This window comes from Acipenser ruthenus, chromosome 24 (genome assembly GCF_902713425.1).
Source record: "Acipenser ruthenus chromosome 24, fAciRut3.2 maternal haplotype, whole genome shotgun sequence".
Classification (NCBI taxonomy): Eukaryota; Metazoa; Chordata; class Actinopteri; order Acipenseriformes; family Acipenseridae; genus Acipenser; species Acipenser ruthenus.
Genome location: NC_081212.1, coordinates 6,773,521 through 6,799,436, shown reverse-complemented (window position 1 = coordinate 6,799,436; position 25,916 = coordinate 6,773,521). Strand labels below are relative to the sequence as shown.

At 43.0% G+C, this 25,916-nt stretch overlaps 1 protein-coding gene across 1 annotated transcript in view; it reads left to right on the top strand.

Moving 5' to 3' along the window:
- The first annotated feature begins 3,123 nt into the window (after positions 1 to 3,123).
- Positions 3,124 to 25,916, top strand: part of LOC117429014 (myb-binding protein 1A-like protein) — a 32,865-nt gene continuing 10,072 nt past the window's right edge. Inside the window, exons 1-23 of the mRNA XM_034048114.3 lie at positions 3,124 to 3,404; positions 4,374 to 4,469; positions 4,822 to 4,905; positions 5,795 to 5,869; positions 6,578 to 6,685; positions 7,022 to 7,212; positions 8,312 to 8,479; positions 8,885 to 9,002; positions 9,488 to 9,777; positions 10,380 to 10,490; positions 10,675 to 10,800; positions 11,681 to 11,887; positions 12,314 to 12,422; positions 12,556 to 12,646; positions 13,014 to 13,177; positions 13,484 to 13,591; positions 15,193 to 15,351; positions 15,697 to 15,870; positions 16,444 to 16,601; positions 17,005 to 17,139; positions 18,898 to 19,018; positions 19,597 to 19,728; positions 22,177 to 22,245. Of these exons, the coding sequence (XP_033904005.3) occupies positions 3,186 to 3,404; positions 4,374 to 4,469; positions 4,822 to 4,905; positions 5,795 to 5,869; positions 6,578 to 6,685; positions 7,022 to 7,212; positions 8,312 to 8,479; positions 8,885 to 9,002; positions 9,488 to 9,777; positions 10,380 to 10,490; positions 10,675 to 10,800; positions 11,681 to 11,887; positions 12,314 to 12,422; positions 12,556 to 12,646; positions 13,014 to 13,177; positions 13,484 to 13,591; positions 15,193 to 15,351; positions 15,697 to 15,870; positions 16,444 to 16,601; positions 17,005 to 17,139; positions 18,898 to 19,018; positions 19,597 to 19,728; positions 22,177 to 22,245 (3,213 nt within the window). The 5' untranslated portion in view covers positions 3,124 to 3,185. The remainder of the gene's footprint in view (positions 3,405 to 4,373; positions 4,470 to 4,821; positions 4,906 to 5,794; positions 5,870 to 6,577; positions 6,686 to 7,021; positions 7,213 to 8,311; positions 8,480 to 8,884; positions 9,003 to 9,487; positions 9,778 to 10,379; positions 10,491 to 10,674; positions 10,801 to 11,680; positions 11,888 to 12,313; positions 12,423 to 12,555; positions 12,647 to 13,013; positions 13,178 to 13,483; positions 13,592 to 15,192; positions 15,352 to 15,696; positions 15,871 to 16,443; positions 16,602 to 17,004; positions 17,140 to 18,897; positions 19,019 to 19,596; positions 19,729 to 22,176; positions 22,246 to 25,916) is intronic.

The following is a 25,916-nucleotide window of genomic DNA, read 5'->3' as shown; positions in this document are numbered from 1 at the left end:
TCTATAAAAGTTCACCATGGTAAATTAGCTAGCAATTTCCAATGCTGAGGTTATACTATGCATTTGTTGCACGTGTTTTGTCGTGCTTGTTTGGGTTTACTCTGCTTGTTCTCCATGATGCTTTCACAATTGATTTGCTACACTATGCTCCCTCCCTGATGTTCCCATTATTTATTTGTATCAGAAGGTTTGTAGCAGATCGAAATGGTATGACTTTAGGATAAGCAACACTTTTACATTTTTTTAAAAAATACGTACAGGTATTGGGACAAATATAGTAAAGGGTGCTGTGTGATACAAGCTGATTTTCACCCGAGTCAGTCACAACGGCCAGTAAGCCAATCAGACCTCTTATAGTGTGGGGGGGGGGGGGGGGGGGCGGCTGAAAGCCATTGAACAAAACTGTAACCCCTGTATATGATGGAAGCAGGTGCACAGCGCTTCAATCCAGGGGGTGCTACTGCACCTCCAGCACCCCTAGTTCCAACGCCCCTCTGTGTGTGTGTGTGTGTGTGTGTATATATATATATATATATATATATATATATATATATATATTGCTAAGGTTTCAAAAAAAACTTTCACACCTATTAGCTCCCATTTCCCTTTATGCTCCTGCAACTACAGTGTGTGTGTGCGCACGCGTATGTCTGTCCCTGGGCATTCTTTTATAATCAAATGGCTCTAAACCCTTTGTTTTGTTTAGGTTCTATAAAGAACCACATACTACTGAATAACAGAGGGTTCTATTCACACATGGCAGGAATCTGTTAGAACCATTTGTAATATGAATGTACTGTGTTTAAAAAAATGTCAAGCATTCAACACAGAATTACATTTAATCAAAAACAAGACTGCTGCTCTCTCCTTTCAAATCTCCGGTGTTGGTCCTTCTGTTTTCACTGTGTTAGATAAATGACTGGCCTAGCAAGCCAACACTGGCATGGCATATCTCATTTACACTGCAGGGCTACATTTTACACATGGAACCAAGGTGGCAACTTCCTTGCAATAACCCAAGTCAGATTTCCATGGATTCATAAAGCCTTATTTCAAGGTTACTTTCATGCTGCTATTCAAACTCTGCACTCGAATTAGATGCCTTAAATGATGCTTTTTACATTCAAAATCCAGGTCAGGGAAGTGTAATATGCAAATTACCATAGCTAGAATGGATGTTAAATGTAGGGTTCAGAATTAACTGGATTTGAATGGTTTACCAAAAAACAGTTCTTCTGATGCAAAGTAGATGTTGTTGTTGTTGTTGTTGTTGCATTCTGCCTCTATTTCAACAGCCTGAAAGTTGATACACTTAGTGGCTTGACCAGTTCACAGGAAAGCTGCTGGAATGTGTTGCATCATAGTGGGTCTTAGCTTATGCATCAACAGGCAACTTATGAAGCTACATTTTATATGTGATATTTTTAAGCAATTTTCATCATTTAATAGATCCAAACACAACATCTAAACAATTTTGATTTGAACAACTTGGTGAAAATTGCTTGAAAATGTCTCTTACAACAAGATGCTTAAAAAGTTGCCAAAATGTTATATGGAGTTACATGGGCTTAAGTTTCACAATGTATGTCTATGGCTGATACAGAGCTTTCCCCCAGCAAAAACTGGTCAAGTACCGGTAACTTTTGAAAAATGATATAATACAAACGAATTATTTAAGAATGTAAAAAGAATGTTCTTTGAATCAAAAACGAAATGTGGAAAAAGTATTGATTTTCATTCTAATAAAAATAAAAAGTGAAATGACTAACGAATGAATGAAAACGAATGCAAAAACAAGATGAATATTTTCCATGTAAGCGTGGGAATGTCTTGTCTTAATTCTAGCCACGCACAAGAGGACACACAGGCCTTTTCTCCACAGCGTAATCTAAATATAATCAAACCAGCTACAGTAGCATTGTGGGGGACATCCCCAGCTGAGTGTCCATCTGTTCCAATTGTTAAATCCCATACTCAATGTGTATACTATTCATGAGTCACTACTAGCCACACGGGTGTCCTTCCTAACACACCTGGTTAAAAAAAAATTCATATTTTTGTCAGCTCTATTGGTCTTTCCTTTTAAATGTCACCAGTATTACAAACACTAACAATCAAACTGCTGACCTTTCTTGTTATATTCCATACTCTCATATGCCTGCATAGTGGTAAGAGTACAATATGTCCCAATAGCTACACTTCCTTTTGAGGATACTAGTCTGTCAACAATGTCTGTTTCTAATAAACACAGTTTGGTGCTATGGAGCAATGAAGCTTGCCTGGTATCAACTGCAGACCTTGGGAAGGGTAACTTCAATGTTATTGACGCTAAGAAGGAAGGACACGAAACAGGTAAGCAGCTCAAAACAGCAGGCTCTTAATTCGGCAGCAGGTAATCATACCAGCATGCAACACGATTCAGCACTCACTGGAATCCCTGACTCCGGCTAGCTGCATTATTCTTACATTATTACATCTTTTGAGGGTCAATGTGCTTAAAAAAACAGTAAAATGTATATTTTTTATTTAATTTTGTTCAATACAGACAGTAGGATTTTTACTCAAACCACTAACCGCTTCTTTTAATTTGTACAAAGACTACCGGTTTCCATTGATGCTGATGAGAACAGTGCCTATTAAACTCAGCCATGTAGCCAAGCAGGGGGTCACTTAAGGAGTTAGAAGTTGACTACTTTCTTCAGATATTGGACAGGGCTCTTGTTGAATATTTCACGTATAACCTCCTACTGCTGCACGGGCTGACAGGGCTTCAAGCGAGGCTTACCAGACGTCCAGGGGGAGATGGCATTGCCCCAGTTTTCAGCCTTCATATTTTTGTCCCAGTCAGAAACAGTAAAAGTGTTTGAAAGTGTTCAGCGTTTTGACAGCACAGTCATTTATTATACAAAAATAAAATAAAGAAACGTATGGATGTCTTGTTTAAATGCAAATCTGGTAAACCTATTCCAAGCAGGATTTTTAAACTTTTCAAGTACAGCTGGGGAGTGGAAGCAAACATGCAGGGCAACTTTTATGATAAAGTAAAAAAAGAAAGGAATAATATTTCTCTGTAAATATGACAACACATCCCTCAGCCTAAGTACCTTCTTGCTATGTCAGTTTTTAGCTAGTCTCGATTGTAATCACACTTTCCGATTGACCCGGAAGGGGCGGCGCCGGTTGCTATGGTGTGCGCACGCAGTCCACGCAGCATGGCCGGAGGAGAGAGCAACATGGGGGAGATAGAGACTGAACCGATTCGTCCCAAAGTTACCGATGCCAAGGGAATCTTGAAGCAGAACAGAGAGTTTCTGGATTTCTTCTGGGACATCGCCAAACCAGAGCAGGAAATCCGTCTGCAAGCCATAGAAAATCTCGTCCAGTATCTGAAAAACAGCGAGAAGGTAAGGAGACTAATCTACAGTGTGCTGACTGCGTGAAGCGTGCAGGTCATATGGTATCTGTGAAACACGTGAAGAGCAGTATTCAAGGATATCTTAAGATTGAAACATACAGTTTGTAGGGAAAGTGCAAGAAAATAGTTCTCACGACGATGTTAACGATACAGGTAGTACAGCTTACACACACCGTGTCTGCGTCACAAAAGTGTATCCCACGTGGCTTCCACAGCTGCGTTGCACGAGTGACACGATGCACACGGTGGAATTGAATCTAGACAAATTGTTTTGAACGACTATTCCTGGAAACTGTCACTTGCATTAAAACCATCGCAAACTATTAATTTGACTTCATATTTTCAAAATGAAACATTTTACATCTATAGTCATCTCCGCTTATTCCTTCGCAATGGCTACCCATAAGTTGTTTGAAAGCCCCATATATCGATTCCTGTACAGAACTACGACGACTACTGCCTTTGCTCGAACTGTCAAATACCTGCACTGAACTTTTTTTTCTAATGTAAAATACGTAAATAATGTATAATAAATCGCACAGTACCGTTTTAAATTGTTTGCCTACCTTTATATGCGTGTGACACAGTGAAGGAGGTTTGTTTACCTGTTGAGCCTGTATTGGAATTATCAGTCCCCTTATTTCTTTCCTGTTTTAATTTGTTGTGCTTCCTGTGCGATATAAGTTAATGATGTCATTTATAAGACCTCCTATTTAGTGGGAGACAGTTTTCAAGCTGATCCAGAATCTTGTATCCTGGCTGCTCTGACTGCATTGGGGACATATAAAGAAATAAGATGAGTGCTAGTACTGAACAAAACTGAAACTGAAGCCCAAACTGTGGAAGAATGCAGGAAACCAATGCCAAAGCAGCTGAAACATGCTTTACCCTACAAGTCATTGATTCAGTCGCGATAGCAGACTAACACTTGGAGTTGTGTTCCCCTTGCTGTTCCCAGGAGGATGAGTTGAGGTACACTCTGAAGAGATTGGTGGAAGGACTGGCAGCCACAAGAGAAACTGCACGCCCCGGATTCAGCTTGGCCCTGGCACAGGTCAGTGTGGGAATGTACGCTGGGGTAGAGCAGCCTCGGGGAAAACGGATTATTCAGGGGAGCAGTACAGCCGTAATGCTGGAGGCAGAGGGGCATGCTAGAGATTACTAAGTGCTGGAGCCAAAGGATCCATAAAAGATCCATAAGTGAGTCCATAACTCCCGGGTATTTGTGCTGTGGAGAGTACCATTACTTACTCAACAGCAGGTCCTCATTGCACTGATTTAGTTTTAACCATTGTTGGACGAATCTTGGTTTTACAACTTCAGAATGCTGGCTTAACAGCTTTATTGAACTGCAGGAGTGTTCTCATAATATAACAGCACACAATCAAATGAGTCTGGTCTTGTAGGTCCTGCAGGTGTTTGAAGACGTCCCGCTGCAGTCTGTGCTGGACCAGATAAAGGAAAAACACGACCCACAGAAAGTGAAGAAGGTAAGGGCATGGGGCATGGGGCATGGGGCATGGGGCATGGGGCATGGGGCATGGGGCATGGGGCATGGGGCATGGGGGGGAGGGAGGGTGGGATGGGGAGGGAGGGGGCATGGGCAAGGGGAGGGGGGGCGAGGGGGTGGAGCATGGGCATGGGGAGGGCGAGGGGGGGGAGCATGGGCATGGGGAGGGCAAGCAGCTTACCACAGTGAGGATGCTTTATATTACTATAGAAAGACAACCAATAAGGAGTACAATATTATGTTCTGTTTCTGTGTTTATTTGCTTCACAGCCTTGTGTAGTCAATAAAGCAAACAAGAATAATTGTTTTTATTGTAACAGCAAGTTTTTGTACTCAAAGTAGCTCAAAGTAACACTACAGTTCAAATGCAAGTCTGTAGTTCATGCATACCCCATAAGTTAGCATTAAAGTACGAACAGTATTTATTGAAAGTACTCATGACTTCAAGGTAATGTTGCATTTTACTCACCCAAAATACATTTTACTGACAGTCTAAATTGGAGAGTAAATGGCTCAAAACCTTATCTGGAGCGCTGCATTTAGTGGTCCGGAAAGGTGAGGGACAATGTAGTTTTTTTGCTTAAAAAAAGTGGTAGTTTATTATTTTCTAAAGGTATTTGAAATGTGCATCTGTTTCTCTCTACCGCACGCAGAGCACCTCTCTGGTACGATAAAGTCTTCCATTACTGTTCTGGCTATCCTAGGCTGTGCTGTTATTTTAATCAGTCATACCCAAGCTTGTACTCCTTGGCTTGTCGGAGTTTGCTATGATGTGAAGTAAAACCTGGAACACATTGTCTAATGTCTTTCCCTGCCGTTCATACTGTAAACACAACCTCCTGAACTTCTTTTGCTTTCGTTTTTCACAGAAACTTGTACGGAATGCTGCGTTTGGAAACTTCTTTGGTGTCCTGTCCCTGTCCCAATCGGGACGACTCACGAAGGTAATTCAAAGAGCAGACCTGGTGGTGAGCAGAAAGGCCTGACACAAGCGACTCACCCAGCTTAACACAGCAATGGTGGGCTGGGACTCGGAGTGCTGTGGAAGTGAATAGGTGGCAGAATAGTAAATATTGAAGTGATTTAAGTTAAGTGTACATTTGTGTGCAAATGTATTAGGACACCCCATTGCTTCTGTTTTGATTTGTTGTGCATATGAAATCACACCACTGGAACTGAAAATTGTCAAATTAGTGATTGTTTAATTCAATTGATGACTTTAATAGGCCACACATGCAATTAATTTTAAATAGTAAGAGAAAAGGAACACAGAGCCACAAATGGTAAAATGAGACTTTTTAGAAGTTGTTTAAGATGCCTAGTTAAAGCACAAAGTGGTCTAACATTTTCACACACGAGTGCCTACTGTTTCTATATCACTGACCGAAAATTGAAATTCTCACAGCCAGGTAGGTATATAAAGGATATAAATGTCTTGAGGCGTTCTAATACATTTGCACCCGACTGTATATGTAAAAAATGGCCGTAGGATGAAAGGAAAGAGCCACTTATTAAGCATGCTTGTTTACCTGTAACAGTGACTGGAGTTGCAAGATGGTTTGGTTTTTAATGAACGTTGGAGGCGGGGAAGCTGTGCTGATGGGCTGGGATGTGATCTGAGCGGCTGGTGTGTGTGTCTGTGTTGCTGACAGGAGCCCAGGGTGGTGCTGGAGTCGGTTCAGCTGCTGCAGAGTCTTGCCCAGTTCAGGGAGCACCTCAAGGACCTCCCCCGGAAGACCATGGTGGACATCTTGTCAGAGGCGAGCTGCTTTCTTTAACATTGAAATGTTTTACTGTAGTGATGGAGTGAGATGTACTACTGTTGAATAAGCCAGAGAAGGAAAGTTCACTGTGTGTAGTTATTTCATGCAATTGTCCCTGAGCACAGAGGGCTCTGCTTCTAAGATTTTTGCAATAATGGGTCAAAAGTTTAGGAATGAGATAATAAAACAACTATATGAACATCATTTATTTACATCATGTAATCAAACAAACTACAAAATGAAATTGCAAAAGTCTATTGGAAGCCATGATAGCAGTACAGTACTTCCTGTTAAATTGTGACCCCAGCTGATTGTGTGAGTTGTTGCTGGCAGACTCCAGAGGCAGTGTTTGAAGAGGTCCTGTTGGGGGCGCTGAAGAGCGACCTCTCCTCTGCGTTCAGCACCCCTGAGCAGCTGCACCTGCTGCTTGTGGCGATACAGAGATTCCCAGGCGTGCTGAAACCCAAGAAACTGAAGAACCTGCTGGGAGCTTCCAGTGTCGTCACGGCAGACAACATCCCCAAGTAAGACATGTGAAGCAGTACAGATTGGACTGTCACAGTACTCTCTTAACAGCAGGACCTCGGCGTTACCATCCCCAAACTTACAAGCTCATCGGTCATACTTAGCAATGGGAATGCGATATTGGGAAATTGCCAACGATATTGGAAAAAGACAAAAAAAAATATTCCCAACAGTTTGCAAAGGAGAAGGCAAAATTACTGTAGCAACAAATGTATCCAGACAGAGGTGAGGCAGATTTCAAAGCAAGCATGGGCAGTTTTACTAGGAACATTTTAGTTTTAAAAAAAAGGATTCCCCCCCAAGCTGCCCAAATGCATTTTATTTAAAATAAAATAACAACGTACACTACGTTCACCCAGGTTTTCCTGGAAGTTGAAATCTGTGTTTTTGCTACAGTTCAAATTTGAATAGTAAGTTAATTGTACTTGTTCCCCATGTATAGTACGGTTTTAAAGCCTTTCAAACCATAACGATGTCCGTATTACTGTGCTGTATCTTTGTATTATTCGCCTCATTAATAGCAGGTGTACACATTTATTAAAACCACTGAAAACTGATTTCAGAGTTACAAACAGCTTCCATTCCCAAGGGGTTTGTATCTCTTCAGGTTCTACTGTACCAAGCAGTTTTAAACCCACAGACTAGTTATCACTTCTATTTAAATCTGTATTTCCAGTTTGGAAAAGATGGTAATTAGCTGAGATTCTCTACAGAAAGAGTAACTTTCAGAAGAAAAGACATTTTGGTAACACCAATTTTGAAAAAAAAAATATGTACTTGTATCTGTCATTCAAAGAAGCACTTTTGAATGAAATGAAAGCTCACTGGCTGGCCTGATGCACAGTGCTTGTGGGGGCAGTAGTTCCATAACAGACTTGAGAAAATGTGTGAAAAAAAAAACTACATACACAAAAAGCCTTTGAGGCAGAACAGGATGGGCCTGAGTTCAGTTAATACGGTCATATCCTTTCAACAGGGTCTGCTAGAGAAAAACCATTGGGAGTCGTCAGCTTCTCAGTGTTAGTTTGCAGTTGCATTTAAACTGAGAAGTGCCCTCGAGTCTCGCCCTGGCTCTTACCCTCAGTGTGTCGTTTCCAGGCTAGTAGAAGTGCTGAAAACCACGGCGAAGTCTGTGAAGAAAGACCGCACGATGCCCCCTGTTGGCCTGGACCTGCTGAAAGTGGCTCTGAAGGAAAACTCCTTTGACCTGTTCTGGAAGGAAGCTGTCATTAACGGGCTCTTAAAAGACCAGCTAGGACCGAGCAGGTAAGGGTATGAGGGTGAGAGAGTGTGGATGGGCAGTGCTGCACAGTTGAGTGTTAAAACTGCATCAGTACATTATGTCATGTATTGAAGGTTGTTATGTAATGCATTGACTGTCTGAAACAAATAAAATGCGTCCTGCTGCATGGAAGAGTGTTTTCTATCTCTCGAGGTGTAAGAAACAAAATCTGTGATTGGTTAGGGAGGGTTATAGGAAAGCTTTGAAACTTGAAAATCCAACTGGTTCCTCCCAAGCTTATCTCAAACCCGTAGTCTCTTTGCAGATTACTTTTCTACATGATTATATAGTAGTATTTGTAATTTCTTTGCTCCTCAACTTGCTTCTGTTTTCAGCTGTTTCCCTTGTGAATTGAAGCCCTGCCTAACGTTACTGTCCTTTCTGTTTAGCTACATGTGTTATCGGCTCCTGGGCAGCGCTCTTCCTCTGCTTTCCTTCAACCAGCTTAAGTGCGTTCTGGGTGGGGAGGTGATGAAACACTATGGAGAACATGTGGTGACAGCTCAGGTAAGCCAGCTTGTTTGATGTTTCTTGTTTCTTGTTTTTCTTTTAAACTGAAATGCTGATCTCCCCTTACTCGCTGCAATTAAAACAGATCTTTATCCATGCTTGGTGTTAGTGGGTGGAACGCTTGGGTCCACCTACCACAGCGCCATCTAGTGGCCGAACTTTACTGTGCAGCAGCATCCGCTGTACTCTGTGATGTTACCACCCCGTCATGAAATTTTCCCCTGGAGCTATGCCTCTCAAAATAGATCCAGTTCTTGTAGATCCTGATCTGGACCTGCCCTGTCATTCAGTCCTGGACCGCGAGCAGGCTCTGCATCTTGTGGTCTTGTGATATTGATACCTCTAATGTACATATGGGGTTGAATTCACTGGTAGCATACAAGCCTGATTCAAACCTGGGTGTTAGAGGTGCGTGAAGCTTGTCGATAGCCCTGCTTCTTGCTTCCCCCTTGCTGATGGTTCTCTTGTCTGTTCTGCTCCAGCTCCCTGATCGGTTCAAGTTTGCCCCGGAGATGGAGAGCTATGTGGACTCATTCCTGGAGGGCTGCCCTGACCCGGAGAAGCAGTTTGCAGTGATGGTGGCCTTCTCCAGCCTCACCAACCAGGGCTACCCGGTGGTGCCCAGCTACTGGAAGGTGGTGCGGCACCTGCAGCTGCCCGTGCTGCTGCGCTACGTGGACTGGCTCAAGGACATGTTCTCCAACCCCCAGCTGGACACCTGCATGGACTTCAGCACCAAGCGGCAGCAGCAGAACCAGGAGAAGGGAGACAGGTGGGTGACTTATCAAAAACGAACCACATGGGGCTCCCGAGTGGCGCATCCGGTAAAGATGCTCCGGGTGGAGTGCAGGATGCGCCCTATAGCTTGGAGGTTGCCGGTTAGAGTCCAGGCTATTCCACTGCCGACCGTGGACAGGAGCTCCCAGGGGCCGGCACACAATTGGCTGAGCGCTTAGGTCGGCCAGGGTGTCCTTGGAGCACAAGCGACCCCGTTAGACTGGCCAGGCGCCTCCGGGCTTGCTTGTAAGCTGCCCAGAGCTGCGTTGTCCTCCGACGCTGTAGTTTTGGGCCTGCAGTGTGTAAAGAAACGGTCGGCTGACTGCACACGCTGTGGAGGACAGCGTGTGTTCGTCTTCGCTGCTCCCGAGTCAGCGCAGGGGTGGTAGCGGTGAGTTGAGCCTAAAGTACAATTGGACATTTCAAATTGGGAGAAAAACACGGTCAAATCAATTGCCGATTTTACTAATTTGTAAAGTTTCTTATTTCAAGTTGGTGGTAAAAATCAGAGTAAGGATTTTTGATCTCTGCTATTCCTGTTTTTATCGCTGTATTGCTGCTCACAGTGTAACTTGTTGAATGCCCTGTCGTGTGCAGGACCCAGCACTGTGTGTTCCGCCTGCGCAAGTGGATCGTCCCACGTCTCATCTCCATCGTGGATAACCCCCTGGTCAAGAAGGAGGAGGACCTGGTCATGGACATTGCAAGGTGAGGGGCCACATGCCATGGGCGAAGGAAGAAATTGGAGAAGCTGTGGAGTGTGGTTCAGACAATTAATTAAAGTTGCTTTATATAGCAAACCTGATTGTCATGAAAAAAGTCTCTCTTTAAAAATAATAGAGTATCTGGGATTCCAGTAACCCGGTTACATTCCTCTGTTTGTATTTTCCAGGTTTATTTTTTTTCACGCTTTCTTCAAAGTCGTGAAGTCTAACCCGGTGATCCCAGAGACTGAGAGCTCCCTGGCAGTGCCTCTGGATGAGCAGACCCGCAGCGTCATCGCAAACTCCTTCTTTGGGTACGCAGCTCCATCCAACTGTGTGCTTTCACACTGAAGAAACCCTTTAAAACTGATGCATTTCATAGAGTGAACTATCCATCCTCCTTTTATAATGTGATACGATAACTTATAAGGTACAGCAGTGTGCAAATGCATCGGAACACCTCAAGATTTGTCATTTATATCCTTTATAAACCTACCTGCATGAAAACCTGAGCATTTCAGTCAGTAATCAGTGATATAGAAACAATAGGCAATCGTGTGAAAATCTTAGACCACTTTGTGTTTTAATTAGGCATCTTAAACAACTTCTAAAACGTCTCATGCATTTTACCATTTGTGGCTCTGTGTTCCTTTTCTCTTACTATTTTAAATGAATTGCATGTGTGGTCTATTAAAGTCATCAATTAAATTAGACAATAACTAATTTGTCTATGTTGACAACTTTCTAAGATTCAGTTACAGTAGTTTGAATTCATGTGCACAACAAATCAAAACTACAGAAGCAATGGGGTGTTCAAATAAATGTGCACACTGCTGTATATCCTTAGACTCTTAAGGCATGTGTTTTATTCATGAAACTGTTAGGGCTAGTTTCTTAGGCCAAGATTAGTGCTAACCAGGGTCTGTGAAACCAGCCCATAAACTTCTGCTAGTTTCTTTAACAAAAGTCTAGACAAGCTGCATGCACTCAAAACTTAATGCAATCCATCAGAAAATGTAAGTAACTCCCGAGTTAGAGACATAGAAAGCATTCTTCTGGTGCTCCCTGCAGTATCCCCTGGTGTGAGAAACAGTTTTCAACCAGTTTAACGATTTAGAAAGATTCCTAGCTGAGGTGTGTAGGGTGCAGCCTGTGCTGTTACCCAGAGTCAGTCCTGACTTTCCCCTCCTCCAGGCTCCTCCAGCACCTGAACCACCTCCCCCTGATGGGCGACTCCCCCGAGGTGGCTGCCCTCAATGAGAGGCACGTCCAGGGGGTCACTGCCGACGGCACCCTGTGGATCTTCTGCATCGTCCAGTACGCCAGCGTCCTGCTCAGCCAGAGCAAACACGTCCAAGCGGCCAGACCCTTCAGCAAGGAGCAGAGGGAGGCCTGGGACAGGTGAGGGCAAAGACAAAACTGCACATAGCCTCACTTTGCCATTAGTAATGGCTGGGCAGCTTAATGATAAAAAACAATGGTGGATCTTCATAACTTTATATTAATCGCACTGGTGTTTTCCCCAAATTGACTTCATTAAATACAGTGGAAAAGAGGTCCACAAAAGGGATGCTAATAAGACTCCCATTGCATAGCAGTTTCACCCATTCCAGGTTTTAATATGTGCTTGATTAGCCCCAATGTATAGGGGAGGTGTGTCTGTCTTAAACTCCTAGTAAAACCAGGAATGGATCAAACTGCTATGCAATTGGAGTCTTTTTTTCCACCCCTGTGCAGTAGAGCAGTGAGTTTCCGAACAGGGACAGGACTTTTTTTTTTTTTTAATGGTACAATTGTACTAACCTTTCATGTTGGATTGCTTGACAGGATGTTGCAGTCAGTGGAGGCACTTCATAAAAAGGCAAAGAAATCCCAGAACATGGAGACTGCAGCCTTCCAGCAGCTCTTCCTGCTTGTGGGCATCCATCTGTTCAAGGTACCCTGAAAAATTTGTATTTAAAACAGTTGTTCACTGAAAGAGTAATCTGTTTGAAGTGCTTTTGGAAAGTGTTCAATCACATTAGCTGTCAGGACCCTGTACTAAAATTCTTCTTCGTTTGCACTACAAGACTCCGGAAGAAAGTGTGGAACTGATAAATGATCTGCAGAACTGCCTGGAAAATGCCCAGGAGAAAAAATCCAAAAAGAAAAAGGCAACAGGTAAGCATCTGTGATACCAAAGTCATTGTTTTTATCTTGCTCTTAATTGTATTATTACTTGTACTGTGATACTTGAATTGTATTTGCTTACGATTGTAAGTCGCCCTGGATAAGGCCGTCTGCTAAGAAATAAATAATAATAATAATAATAATAATAATAATAATAATAATAATAATAATATTGTCCATTGACTGTACTCACTGAGGCAGCGTTTTGAAGTGAGTTTGAACTGCTGCACTCTGCAGATCTTGTATGTGGACCAGCATGGCTAATGGCATGTCACACGCAGAGCTGTACGCGTCTTTGCCAGTCCTGTGTATCGGGCTCTGTGGTGCATCTGACAGTGTCCCACCCCGTGTGTTTCAGCCTCGTCGGAGGAGAGCGAGGAGCCCCAATGGGTGGAGGTGATGGTGGAGATCCTCCTTACCCTGCTGTCTCAGCCCAGTCGCCTCATGAGACAGGTCTCCAAGACTGTCTTCGGGAGGATGTGTCCACACGTCACCCAGAGGGCCCTTCAGATCATCCTGGATGTGAGTAGGAGGGGAGAAAGGGGAGGCTATTGGTGGGTGTGGTAGGGAAGAGCAGGGTTTGAGATAGTGCTATAGACAGCCCTTTTAATACGATAGGGGGTAGTCCTGCGATGCGTCAAAATATATAAAATAGTTACGTTGCAGCAAAGGAAAGCTGTATTTAAAGAAAAAAAAAAAAGTCTGAATTTGATTGCGTGTACCCATAGAACAGGTGAATAAAGATGTCCAGATAGGATGCAGAAATGAATGTATACATAGCAAGCTGGGCAGGTGGCTGACTGTGTTTTTTCGCTGTCCCCCCTACAGGTTCTGGACCCTGAGAAGGACGAAGAGGAGAGTGGTGTGGTGGTGACGGACCAGAAAGACTCCAGGAAACAGAAGAAAGAGAAGAAGCCTGCGGACAATGAGGAGGAGGTACCTTTCACAGCTCAGCTTCCTCACATTGATCAGCACACACACAGGATTTCACAGCTCAGCTTCCTCACATTGATCAGCACACACACAGGCTTTCACAGCTCAGCTTCCTCACATTGATCAGCACACACACACAGGCTTTCACAGCTCAGCTTCCTCACATTGATCAGCACACACACAGGCTTTCACAGCTCAGCTTCCTCACATTGATCAGCACACACACACAGGCTTTCACAGCTCAGCTTCCTCACATTGATCAGCACACACACACAGGCTTTCACAGCTCTGCTTCCTCACATTGATCAGCACACACACAGGCTTTCACAGCTCTGCTTCCTCACATTGATCAGCACACACACAGGCTTTCACAGCTCAGCTTCCTCACATTGATAAGCACACACACAGGCTTTCACAGCTCAGCTTCCTCACATTGATCAGCACACACACACAGGCTTTCACAGCTCAGCTTCCTCACATTGATCAGCACACACACACAGGCTTTCACAGCTCAGCTTCCTCACATTGATCAGCACACACACAGGCTTTCACAGCTCAGCTTCCTCACATTGATCAGCACACACACACAGGCTTTCACAGCTCTGCTTCCTCACATTGATCAGCACACACACAGGCTTTCACAGCTCTGCTTCCTCACATTGATCAGCACACACACAGGCTTTCACAGCTCAGCTTCCTCACATTGATCAGCACACACACAGGCTTTCACAGCTCAGCTTCCTCACATTGATCAGCACACACACAGGCTTTCACAGCTCAGCTTCCTCACATTGATCAGCACACACACAGGCTTTCACAGCTCAGCTTCCTCACATTGATCAGCACACACACAGGCTTTCACAGCTCAGCTTCCTCACATTGATCAGCACACACACAGGCTTTCACAGCTCAGCTTCCTCACATTGATCAGCACACACACAGGCTTTCACAGCTCAGCTTCCTCACATTGATCAGCACACACACAGGCTTTCACAGCTCAGCTTCCTCACGTTGATCAGCACACACACACAGGATTTCACAGCTCAGCTTCCTCACATTGATCAGCACACAGAGGGCTACCTGCTGTCTGCCGTAAACTCGAAACAGATCATTGGGTTTCACAACTGCCAGAGTTTAAAAACCAAGAGGTTTAAATTAAGATTTTTGTCTATTTGTCTTTTAATTAATCTTTATTAACTAATTGATTTTGCTAATTTGCTTGTTATGGGAATGTATACTAGTTTGCCAGTCCTTTGTCTGCTTTGAGTCTGATGAAGGCACTGCTAAACCAAAACGCGTGTTTTTTTTGTAATGTATTTTTTTTTATATGCAAGTTGCGGGATTTCCTTTAAACTCTACACACTCCTGTGACAATGCTCCTGTTAAAACTGTCTTATGTGATTCTATTTTTTTCTAATATGTCTGATTGGTGATGCCCATATTCTGGTAGTTTTTAAAAGGTTGTCCAGAGACCTCTGGTATAGTGTGATTACTGGATTGCGATACAGTGTCTCACAGGTCTAAGAGGAATGAATGCACTGCAGGCACAGCAGCGGGAGGATTTGCTGCCTGTGTGGCTGACGGTTCTGTGTTTGCTTGAGCAGGAGGGAGAGGGGAGCGACTCCTCCGAGGAAGACTCTGACAGCTCTGACGATGAGGAGGGGGGTGGAGGAGAGGAGGATGAGGATGATGAGGAGAAAGAGAAAGTGAATGAGAATTTCCGCCTGGAGCTGATGAAGGTCCTGCAGGGGAAGAATGCTCTGGTGAGTCCTGGCAGGGATGGAGTCGATTAGGACACTATTATCCCCCTGTGGGTCTATATCCCTGGTGAAGAGGATACAGGGGAAGCACCTGTACATGGTCACAGTGATACTGAAGGCTCTCGTTTTGTATTAACAGCATGTTGCTGACAAGCAAGTGCTTTATACATACACAGTGTTGCATGACATTGAAAGACCATGGTATCCTAACCCGATGTACAATTGCTGCTCAGTCTCTTGACAAGCAGGCGAGGGCCTGACTTGACCTCCTGTAAGGTTTCTAGTGAGAGGAGGCTTGAGGTTAGTGCACAGCCGTTTCTCAATGACCCCTCACCTCCGGCTCTGCAGGACATGGAAGGGGCCGAGAGCGATGAGGAGGAGCTGGACGACGACACGATGATGGAGCTGGACCAGAACATCTCGGCCCTCTTCTCCGAGCAGAAGAAGCGCATCCAGGCCAAGAAGGACGAGAAGGAGAACATGCGCAAAGAGAAGGTCCTTGTGAGGGATTTCAAAATCAAGGTAACGAATGAATGAGGCTCGCATGGGCTCCCCCACCCGGCTCCATTGACTGGCATTCAACTGCGATGTCTGGAAGCGTGACACACTGGTAGCTGCTAAGTAACTGCATCTGTATTGACGAGGTCAGATGTACTTGTGTAGCAACTGAGGGGTTTGGCTGAGATGGCTGGTTTACTGCCCTGCAACATAATGAGGACCTTCTTCAGTGCAACATCTTGAGATTATTGAGTAAATCTGGGGATATACTGTATGGAGACACTTGTCTTTCAATATGTACAGTTATTTCTGTCACACTTGCATTTATGCATGGATGTAGACTTTATGATTTCCAATGTTATATTGTATTTCCAGACTTCAGGGGTGGAAATAAGACTCCTATTGCATAGCAGTTTCACCCATTCCAGGTTTTACTATAAGCTTGATTAGCTGCGGTTTACAGGTAACAAGCACAGGTGTTAAACTCATAGTAAAACCAGGAATGGATCAAACTGCTGTGTAATGGGAGTCTTCTTTCCATCCCTGGACCTGGTGGCGATACTTGCATTGTCTTACAGGCTTGTGTTGTGTTGTCAGGTGCTGGATCTGATCGAGGTGTTCCTGTCCAAGCAGGCGGAGAGCCCGCTGGTGTTCGGGATCATCGAGCCCCTTCTGGGCATCATAGAGGGCAGCATGGGCTCTGAGTCCAGCCAGCAGGAGCAGGACTTCCTCCGCAAGACCGCTGACATCTTCAGGTCAGCTCCTGCTGCCCGCGGCCCTTTCATTCCTTACAGCAGGGCTTTACAGCTCCAAGCAGCTGCAAAGGCAAATTCAAATAGCTTAAATAAACTAGAAGCTGCTCAGCACAATCATTTCATTGGTTCTTGTACCGTTTAATTCCTCTCCAAAACAAATCTTCAGAATAGGGCGCTGTAAGACTATTCAGTACATAAATCAACTAACATTTTATCAGTTGAATCTTGAGAACAGCTTGTCCAAATATTGCAGGACCTGGTGTGTACAGCAATTGTGTGCCACTGATGGGAGGTGTGTCTAAGCCTATTGTCCAGCCTCTTGCAAAGTCACAAGGATTTTCACTCCTAGTGTTTGGAGAAGAGAGCGTGTTAAAGCTTTGTCCTCGTTCTTCTCCCCCAACAGGAATCAGCTGTGCAAGACCAAGCGCTACTGCAGGAATGTGTCTGACAGGAAGGACGAGCTTCACGAGCTGATGGAAAGGCTGCTAACGAGAGCTCAGAAACAGGCAGACTCCTCCGTGTCTCTCTACTATTTCAGGTGGGCAGCTTCACACACGACTCTGCTGTCTTCATCTCTTACAGCCGTGACACTAACAGGTGTCGACTTCAGGGTCTTCATCAGCTAAATGACCGCGTAGTGCAGTAACAATAGAGAAATACATAAATACATTTTGAAGAAATTCTGCTTACCAGTTTTCCCCAGTTCTGTTTTTTGTGTATTATTTAAAAGCTCTTGTGTATGTTGATGTAGCTAAACCTACATTCTTTAGTGACCTTTCTGTGACCTTTCAGTGAATTTTTGTTTTTATGTGAAATGTATAAGAAATCACTGTGCCAAAATCGTATTCTTAACTATTGTATGTTTGAATTGCTGTTGCTCACAGAGTGCAGGAACCATTCATCCTTAATTTTAAACACTGAATCGCAAGATAATTATGAACTAGCATACCAATTATACAATATCTTTTTGATTATTATTAATTTAGTAGGGCTGTATTTCAAATTATTCTTATTTTAAATCTCCCCTTCTTGTACTGGACAGAGAGATCTTTAGCAGAAATATTTCTGATCTTTGATGCAGCTGGTGGCTTTTTCACTGAAGACACACTGCGAACTCACCGTGCAGCCGCCTCAGAGCTACAGCGTCGGAGGACAACGCAGCTCTGGGCAGCTTACAGGCAAGCCCGCAGGCGCCCGGCCAGACTACAGGGGTCGCTGCTGCGCGGTGAGCCGAGGACACCCTGGCCGACCGAACCCTCACCCCCCCCGGGCGACGCTCGGCCAATTGAGCGCCGCCCCCTGGAAGCTCCCGTCCACGGTCGGCTGTGGAATAGCCTGGACTCGAACGTCCAGGCTATTCCACAGGCTATTCGGCGACGTCTAGGCTATAGAGCGCATCCTGCACTCTAGCGAGTGCTTTTTACTGGATGTGCCACTCGGGAGCCCCCACTGAAGACATTTTTAAGCTCAATCATTTACCGGATGCAAACTAAACCAGCTGCCAGGTTCATGAATTCAGTGTAACAGGTAGTGTGTCAATAAGGCAAATGTTTGCTCTAATTATTTTAAGTGATAAAAAAAACATGTATATTTACACTATTCTTTGAAATTTCACGGAAATTGTGAAATCTGTGAAATTAGTCAAAAAAGTACTGCCTTATTAATAAGTTCTTTGAACTGCATTAACTTGCTGGAAATTGCTTTTCAATGAATGTTTTTTTTCAATTGTTATATGAATGGTAAATACTCACTAGTAGTTTTCATTGGTCATTTTAAACCCAGATAAACATCAGTGTATCAAAGACTGTTTTGAAATGTCTTTAATGTGCCCCTTCACATGTGGGTCAGGTTATGGAATAGCCATATTATATAACAAGCATTGATAGCAATGTTGCTACATTGTGATGTCATTTCATTCCACGCAGCTGTATGGTGCATTAATTATGACAGTTAAATGTTTTTTAAAAAGCCATTACCAATAACAGCAGAGTAAGAAAAACAGGACTTACCTCTTCATCACACTATCAACCACTACTGGCTAGATGAAAGTTACTGGCTTTTTATAGGGTCGTGGGCTTTATGATGTCACATCTCCATGGATACAGTGATTACAAAGGAAGGTGTCACTGTGATGTCAATTTTATTTTGCATTGAATATGAACCTTCAGTATTTTAAACTAATTGTATGAAACGCTTTCACACGGCAGTGAAGATCCAGGAGAAGCCCTCATGCCAGTGTCTCAGCTATGCACAGGTTTTGTTTTTCACTCTTGAATCTCTTCTCTTTGGTGTTCAGTGCTGCCCTCTACCTGGTGAGAGTGCTGAAAGGAAATGCGTCCGACACGCCTGCAGCGACCCCTGCTGGCAAATCAAAGAAACAGAAGAAAGTGGAGGCAGAAACCTCACCCACAGATCAGGTACATCTACCCTGCATCTTCCAGTGGCTCTGTTCATTTGTGTTCTGCTTCCTTAGTTATAATGGCTTGGAGAGGGCATCCATATCCTTTTATAGTAGCTGCCATATCTCAGTTTTTCAGGGGGTTGGAGTATGATGCCTTGCAACCCAATAGAAATAACTGACTAGCTACAGGTGACACGGGTTTAGACACATGCACTAAATGTACTTCAGCACTGGACATTTGATTTTATAATATATAACATGAACTTGGTGTTCAAACAGGGACAACACGAATTGGTGGTTAAATCAACGAACCACAACAACGTAATGTTTACATGTATATTTACATAACAAACATCTACCTTGTGATGGTTATAAAAATACAAGGCTTAACAGCTCTGGGGGGGGAGGGAGTGTTACAGACACCGATCTAGGAAGTTCGTGGTAAAAGTTAATCAAATATGACTCTGTTGAAGGAACGAAGAAAGCACTGCAGTTGGTTGATTTTTGGTGATGCATTATTCAAGTAGCTTTTTTCCCATTGAAACCCCTTTGAGATATTGTACGCATGTTCTGATGCCAGCCGTTCTCTTTCAGTCCATGTGTGTCGGGAGCCTGGATAAGGAGAGGGTGGCGGCTCTGTTCCAGGCAGCCCTGACAGATTTCATGACCAGGAGGAAGAGCGCTCTCTCGGGAGCCATGTTCATCGACCTCTTCATTCGCTTCCCGGTGAGCGGCTCGCAGCGTATTTCTTGTGGTTCATTTTCAGGGACTATTGTTTGAAAAAAAAAAAAAAAAAAAAGAGAATGCACTTTTTCAAAGTCCTGTTTTGAAGGACTCGTTTAAAAGAAACGTGTGTGCTTGGCTCAGAGACAGCTAGTAGTAGTAGCAAGCTTGTGTCCTTGCATTCTGTTGGGGAATGTAAACAAACTGGGATATAAACAAGGCCAGCCTTCCGAGTGCACAGAAAGCCCAGCTATGGAGAGGTGCCTGTAATGTCCAGTAACATTGAAAATGATTGTGGGTCACTACATCTGTAATGATAACCAAGGATTTAAAATCAATTCCCTGCAACTTATTGGCACTAGTTTAAGTTTATCTTTTTATTTTTTATTTTTAATACTTTTAATTTAGATATTCAGTCAGAACTTATGACCTATAGTAGTGTGCAAATATATTAGAATACCTCATTGCTGCTGTAGTTTTGTTTTGTTGTGCATATGAAATCACTGTACTTAAATCTTGGAGAATTGTCAAAATAGGCAAATTAGTGCTTGTCTAATTGTATTGATGACTTTAATAGGCCACACATGCAATTAATTGAAAAATAGTAAGAGAAAAGGAACACACAGCCACAAATGGTAAAATGCAGGAGACTTTTCAGAAGTTGTTTAAGATGCCTAATTAAAGCACAGAGGTCTAACATGCAGGTAGGTATATAAAGGATATACACGACAAATCTTTGCACACGACTGTACAACATAGGAAGTGATTTGGAACTTTAAAAAAAGCTGTATCCTGAACTGAAAAATAACGAGAACAAAAATAAAGGAGGGTGCTTACGCTAAAAGAAATCTTGATGGTGCTGTCATTGACAGCAGCACCGCTGAAACAGTCCGAATGCCTTGGGGCTTACAGATACTGGCAGGAGGAGTAGGGCTGGTCGTATTGAATCTGACTGGGGCTTATTGGAATGTGTTTCTAATGAGCATCAGCTTGTCTCCTGGGCTGTCCTCGCTGTGACGGCAGCAGGTTACTAAGCTGCTTCACAGCATTTCAATCCCAGCGTTAAGAAACCTTTCATCATGCAGCTTAATATTCCACAGACTGGGCTGGTGCAGCACAGAAAGCCAGTCTGGATTTATAAACTGATCTCTTCAAAGATTCCTCTTGAAGGAGCCAGGTGTTAAAACACTGTTTGAGTCCTACAGATAACTTTGTGAAAGATACTGGTAGCTTTATGTAACATTGAGTATAGCACCATAAACTGAGCAAAACAATCTGAATGAATTGGAACCGGTCCATTGTACGATATTGAAATTCATAATTACAATACATTTTTTATACCTTTTAGAAGCGTGTGTGGTGGCTACAATCTCTAACAGTGTTTTATGGGTTTTTTTTATGAAAATCGGGGTGCCTTTTAACATACAGTGAATTGAAAATGCTTGCAATGTTAAAATTGAAAGAGGTTTATAATTGATGATCTACCTGATAGCTCATCTCGTCCTTCACAGTACAGTAACGTTCCTTTCATGCAATTGATGACTTTCGTGCAAGTCTTGTTCCCCATTAAGACTATGAATATGTATAGATTTCTGAGAGTGCAAACTCTTTATCAGCAACAGGCTTCAAAAAATGACCTTGCGAAAAGTTACAACCGATCAAAAGTGGAATATGTTTGCTGATGTTTCATCTAACAAATCGGTTGGTTTCAGTGTCTCAAAGGGTTAATACAGTACTAGAACAAGCACCTTTTATGGGCTGTCATGAAAGCCTTTTCTGTTGCTTTAGAGAGGTTTGGAAGCAGCAGCTGTCCTGTGCTTTCCTGCTGAGAAATAGCTGGAAAATGTCCTATCAATATTGTCTGCTCCTATAGAGGAAGTGAGCTTCTAACATTGAGGCAGGCACAGTGAAGTCTGGAAAGGAACGGCAAAATTAAAATACACATAATATGTAAATGGAGTAGAACCCTTCAAGATTTGTCATTTATATCATTTATGTACCTACCTGCATGAAAACTTTAATTTTTAATCAGTAGTGATAAAGAAACAACAGGCACTCGTGTGTGAAAATGTTTAATCGCTTTGTGTTTTCAGTTAGGCATCTTAACAACTATTTGTTCCTTTACTCTTACTATTTTCAATGAATTGCATGTGTGGTCTGTTAGTCAGCAATTAAATTAGACAACCGCTTATTTGCCTATATTGACAATGTTCCAGTTTGTTCAGTGCCTGTGGTTTGATTTCATACGCACAACAAATCAAATGGCAATGGGGTGTTGTAATAAATGTGCAGTATACAGAATATGTTAATGAATGTATCTTTTTAACACCATGGTTCTTGCTTGTTTCCATGCAAAGCTAGGATTCATTTGCCCCCTTGCAGTCCTCTGCGTGTGTGTAAAGATGTTTAACACAGTGTATCAGTAACAGTGTTTCTTACCTCTGTTTTTAGATCTTGTGTGTTCAGCTATTGGAGAGTGCAGTCAGATACATCACAGAAGGAGTAAGACAGCATCAGCAGGTAAACTGAACCAGATTTTTTTTCTTTGTTTTTTCTTTTATTCATTCATGTATTCCACTACTGCGCTGTTATGCAACCAAAAGCTTCATGCACAGTTCCTCGAAAGCACACAGTTTCTATTGGAACTGAACAGGGGGTCTGGATCCTTGACTTGCAGTACCACGGAAATCCATCTAGGTGGCGATCTTGCATTAGGATTTTGAGCCGCTCTGGCTGCACCTGAGTAAACAAGATGGAGAAAATTTACTGCATGATAATAACCTTGTATTGACTGAGTTCAGTATTAACTCCATTCCTGGAGGTTACTGAGCCAGCGTGTTGCTCCGAGGTTTGAATGCAAGACAGCTGCTGGGACTAATTCCCACTGTGTGGAGGGTGTTGATGGAGGAGATTGCTCAGGTCTGACACCTACACAGGTAGGTGTTTTACACTGCGGAGGATTCACAAGTCAGGATACTGTGAACCCTCCCTGTCGTAGAGATTGCTGTTCTGGGGCTGGTTTTTGTAGTTTTGTAGTTATCTATTTTTAAGCCATTTAAAATAATTCAGTCACATTTTAGAAAGAGTTGGGTGTTTTAATTTTTATTTTTCAAAGCTCTGTTTGACCTCAGACTGCTATTTCAGGTGCAAACAGATTTTATATTCCTTTGCATGAAGGCCTATTCCAAGTACACAGTCCCCTCCTCCCAATCAAGAAATATACCAGAAGCATGCATATTCCTATATTCTTGAATTGCTTTGTTATCTCTGTTTGCAATTGCAGTCTGTCGCTAGGTCAAAGGGGTAAAGTTGACTTTGCAGACAACAGCTCAAGCCTTATGAAAGTGCTTCAGTACAACAGTGCGCCTGGCAACAGTGAAGGGGTTGCTTACAAGGGTGGCATTCAAAAAAGCAGGTACAATGGATGCATTAGTCGTGTTCTCTCAGGAATAAAAGCAGTCGTGACTCAGGGATTTGCAGACAGTTGAAGTGGTTTGTGTGCAAGACTTTGTGGTCGGGTATTTTTCATGTGAACTCATCTGGCTATTTTGGGTTAAAAACATGGTCAATAATTTTTTAAAAGGCCTTGCCTATTACCCTTATCTATATATAAACTGGGGGGAAAGGAAAGTGGCTTTGCACCAGGAGCCACAGCCAAAGCAACTTTACACAGAGCCCCGAGGTCTCCAGTTTATAAATAGAGGGGATGAGGAGATGATCCCAACGAGGGGGGATTCAAAGGCCTTTCTTGTGAAGTGCGCTGCAGCTGCGGGTCAGAGACAGAGAATTCTCTGTTTAGTAAACACTGTTTACTGTGCATAGAAACAGAGTTAAAAAGGGGCTTCTGTTAGTCCCGGGGGCTTTAAGAGGGTAGGAAGGCAGTGTTTTTATTTCTTTATTTATTTTTCCTGCCCGATATTGAGAGCTATTCCCACACAGAACAGCATTGACTGAAGCACAGTGCAGAGGAGGATGGAGTTGGCTTGTGGGACTGCGTGACCTGTTTAGAATAGCGAGCTTGTGCTGGCGGTGGAGGTGTGGGCTTTTTAGTTTTAGGGTTTTGTTTTTCTTCTATGACTTTGACCAAGCGACCTTTCCCCCACTCGAGGGCAGAACTTGAGCCTAATCCTTTTATATTCTTCATGTGCTGTTGATGTTTCAATTTTTATAAGAGCGAGAGAATTCAGAGGATACAAAAACAGCAAACAACTATATCGAACAGGATATAGATATAGAATCAGGATCCAGCAGGATACTCATCAATCACTAGAAATGTTACTGAAATGAAAACTCACTTATTAAAAGAAACCTCCTGAAATTGATTTTTTTTTATCATCTTAAAACTCATATATACACACACACTCAGTAGTTTTTAGTGATACAGTATTGAACCATCCATAACACTGTCAATAGGGAGTGTCATGCCTCTAAGGATAGCCAGAATAGTTTAACATGACAAGTTGTTTGCTCAATTGACAGCTCAAATCCTCCCTGGATCAAGTCTTCTCACTCACAGGGGCCAGCGAGCTCAGAGTCCTGTTCACATTGATTCTAGTGCTCTTCAGATGCCCCATCCTTTGTCTCCCTTCTTGAAATCTGATCTGCAGCAGAGTCAATGATATGCCCCGAGGTGCGGTTTTCATTTAACCGTCACAGAGAATAATTGCGTGCTTGTCACAGTATGTCCATTGCTGTGAATGCTGCAGAGAACAACGGCGGTAAAGACTGCGTCTGCAAATATTGGCTTGTGGAGTACATTTTTGGGTTCATTTGCTTTACTGTTTGCTGTGCTTGTATCTCCCATAGGATAGCCCAGGTCTTAATGTATTTATAAAATGGAATTGTAACTTTTAGTATCTTACGTTCATGTCAGTCTGGTTGACAGTCCAGTTTGTTCACATCATCAACCAGAGGTTGTTACACTTTCAAACTCAAAAACAAATTAGAGGACTACCTTTTTTCAATATTCAATATTTGTCATACTTATATTTTCCAGCAAACCTGTATAGACCTAATCATTTTTAAAGCTGGCTTATAAGCCAACAGCCCTTGAAGTACTCTGTAAAAACCGTATGAGCATGAAGCCTTTAATTATACAGTAACAGGTTGTATTTCACCATCAGGTCTGTTCCTGCTTGAAGAGACACTTTGCAGCTAATACATCACTTGACGTATTTTCTCTTTTGTAATTAGCCTAATTGACCATGGCTCTTTACAGTGGGGGCAGAGGGGCATTTGGGGTATTAATAAACCCTGAAAGATTGGAACTGGGTCTGTATTTTGTGATGAAAGGTGCTTTAGAAATGTGAATTGTTGTTCAATTGGCTGATCTAACAGCAGAGACTCGCCAGGATGTGGAACAGAAAATGAACTGAAAACAACAAGAGCAATACTTTAAGATGAGCGTGATATTTCACAGCCACACCAAGAGCTGCTCTGTAAGCATTCCAAAGTGATCTGTCATTTCTAAGAGGAGCCCAGGTGTTTCTGTGGGCAGATACCTGTGGTGATCGGAGCTGCTGCAAGTCATGCTGGAAGTACGACAAACACGCAGTATATTGTCTCGAGTGTTTCCTCTCTGTTGCTTCCTGATTTGATGTCCAACCACAATACTTGCTCGCTTCAGATGGACATGTGGCTTGAAGACTTCCTCTTCTTGCAGTGTTGTCTGCTTTTTATGCTCGGACAGGTCTGTTAGTCATCATCATTGTAGTCTTATAATTCAATGCTTTATTGGAGCCCCTGCATGCAGGTGTAGGTGATGGGCAAAGCGTTTCCTATTTCAAGTCTTTGACTTTAGTGAAGGTGTGCAGCTCTGAATCACTCTTTAGCAATGGATGAGAAATCACTGTGTATATTGAGGGGTTGGACAGAAATATTGAGTATGTAGAAAACACCTGTGTAAATGCATTATCTTTACAGCAGGACTGATTCAAACAGCATCTGTGATGTGTATCCTCATATATATATTTGCTGGCATGTATTCTGTAATGTTTAACAGTTGCAAGCTAGTTTCAGTCATGACAAGTAAGGCTGCAGTCGTGACAGACTTTGATGTTGGATAGTGAAAGCTCAATAGATAGATACTTCCATATCCAAGACTGCTTCAGGGTCTTGTATCCACGCAGAACTATTTTGAATCCTTGCATTCTGTTGCAGCAGTGCAGTCCTGGCTTCCCATGGTGACCCTA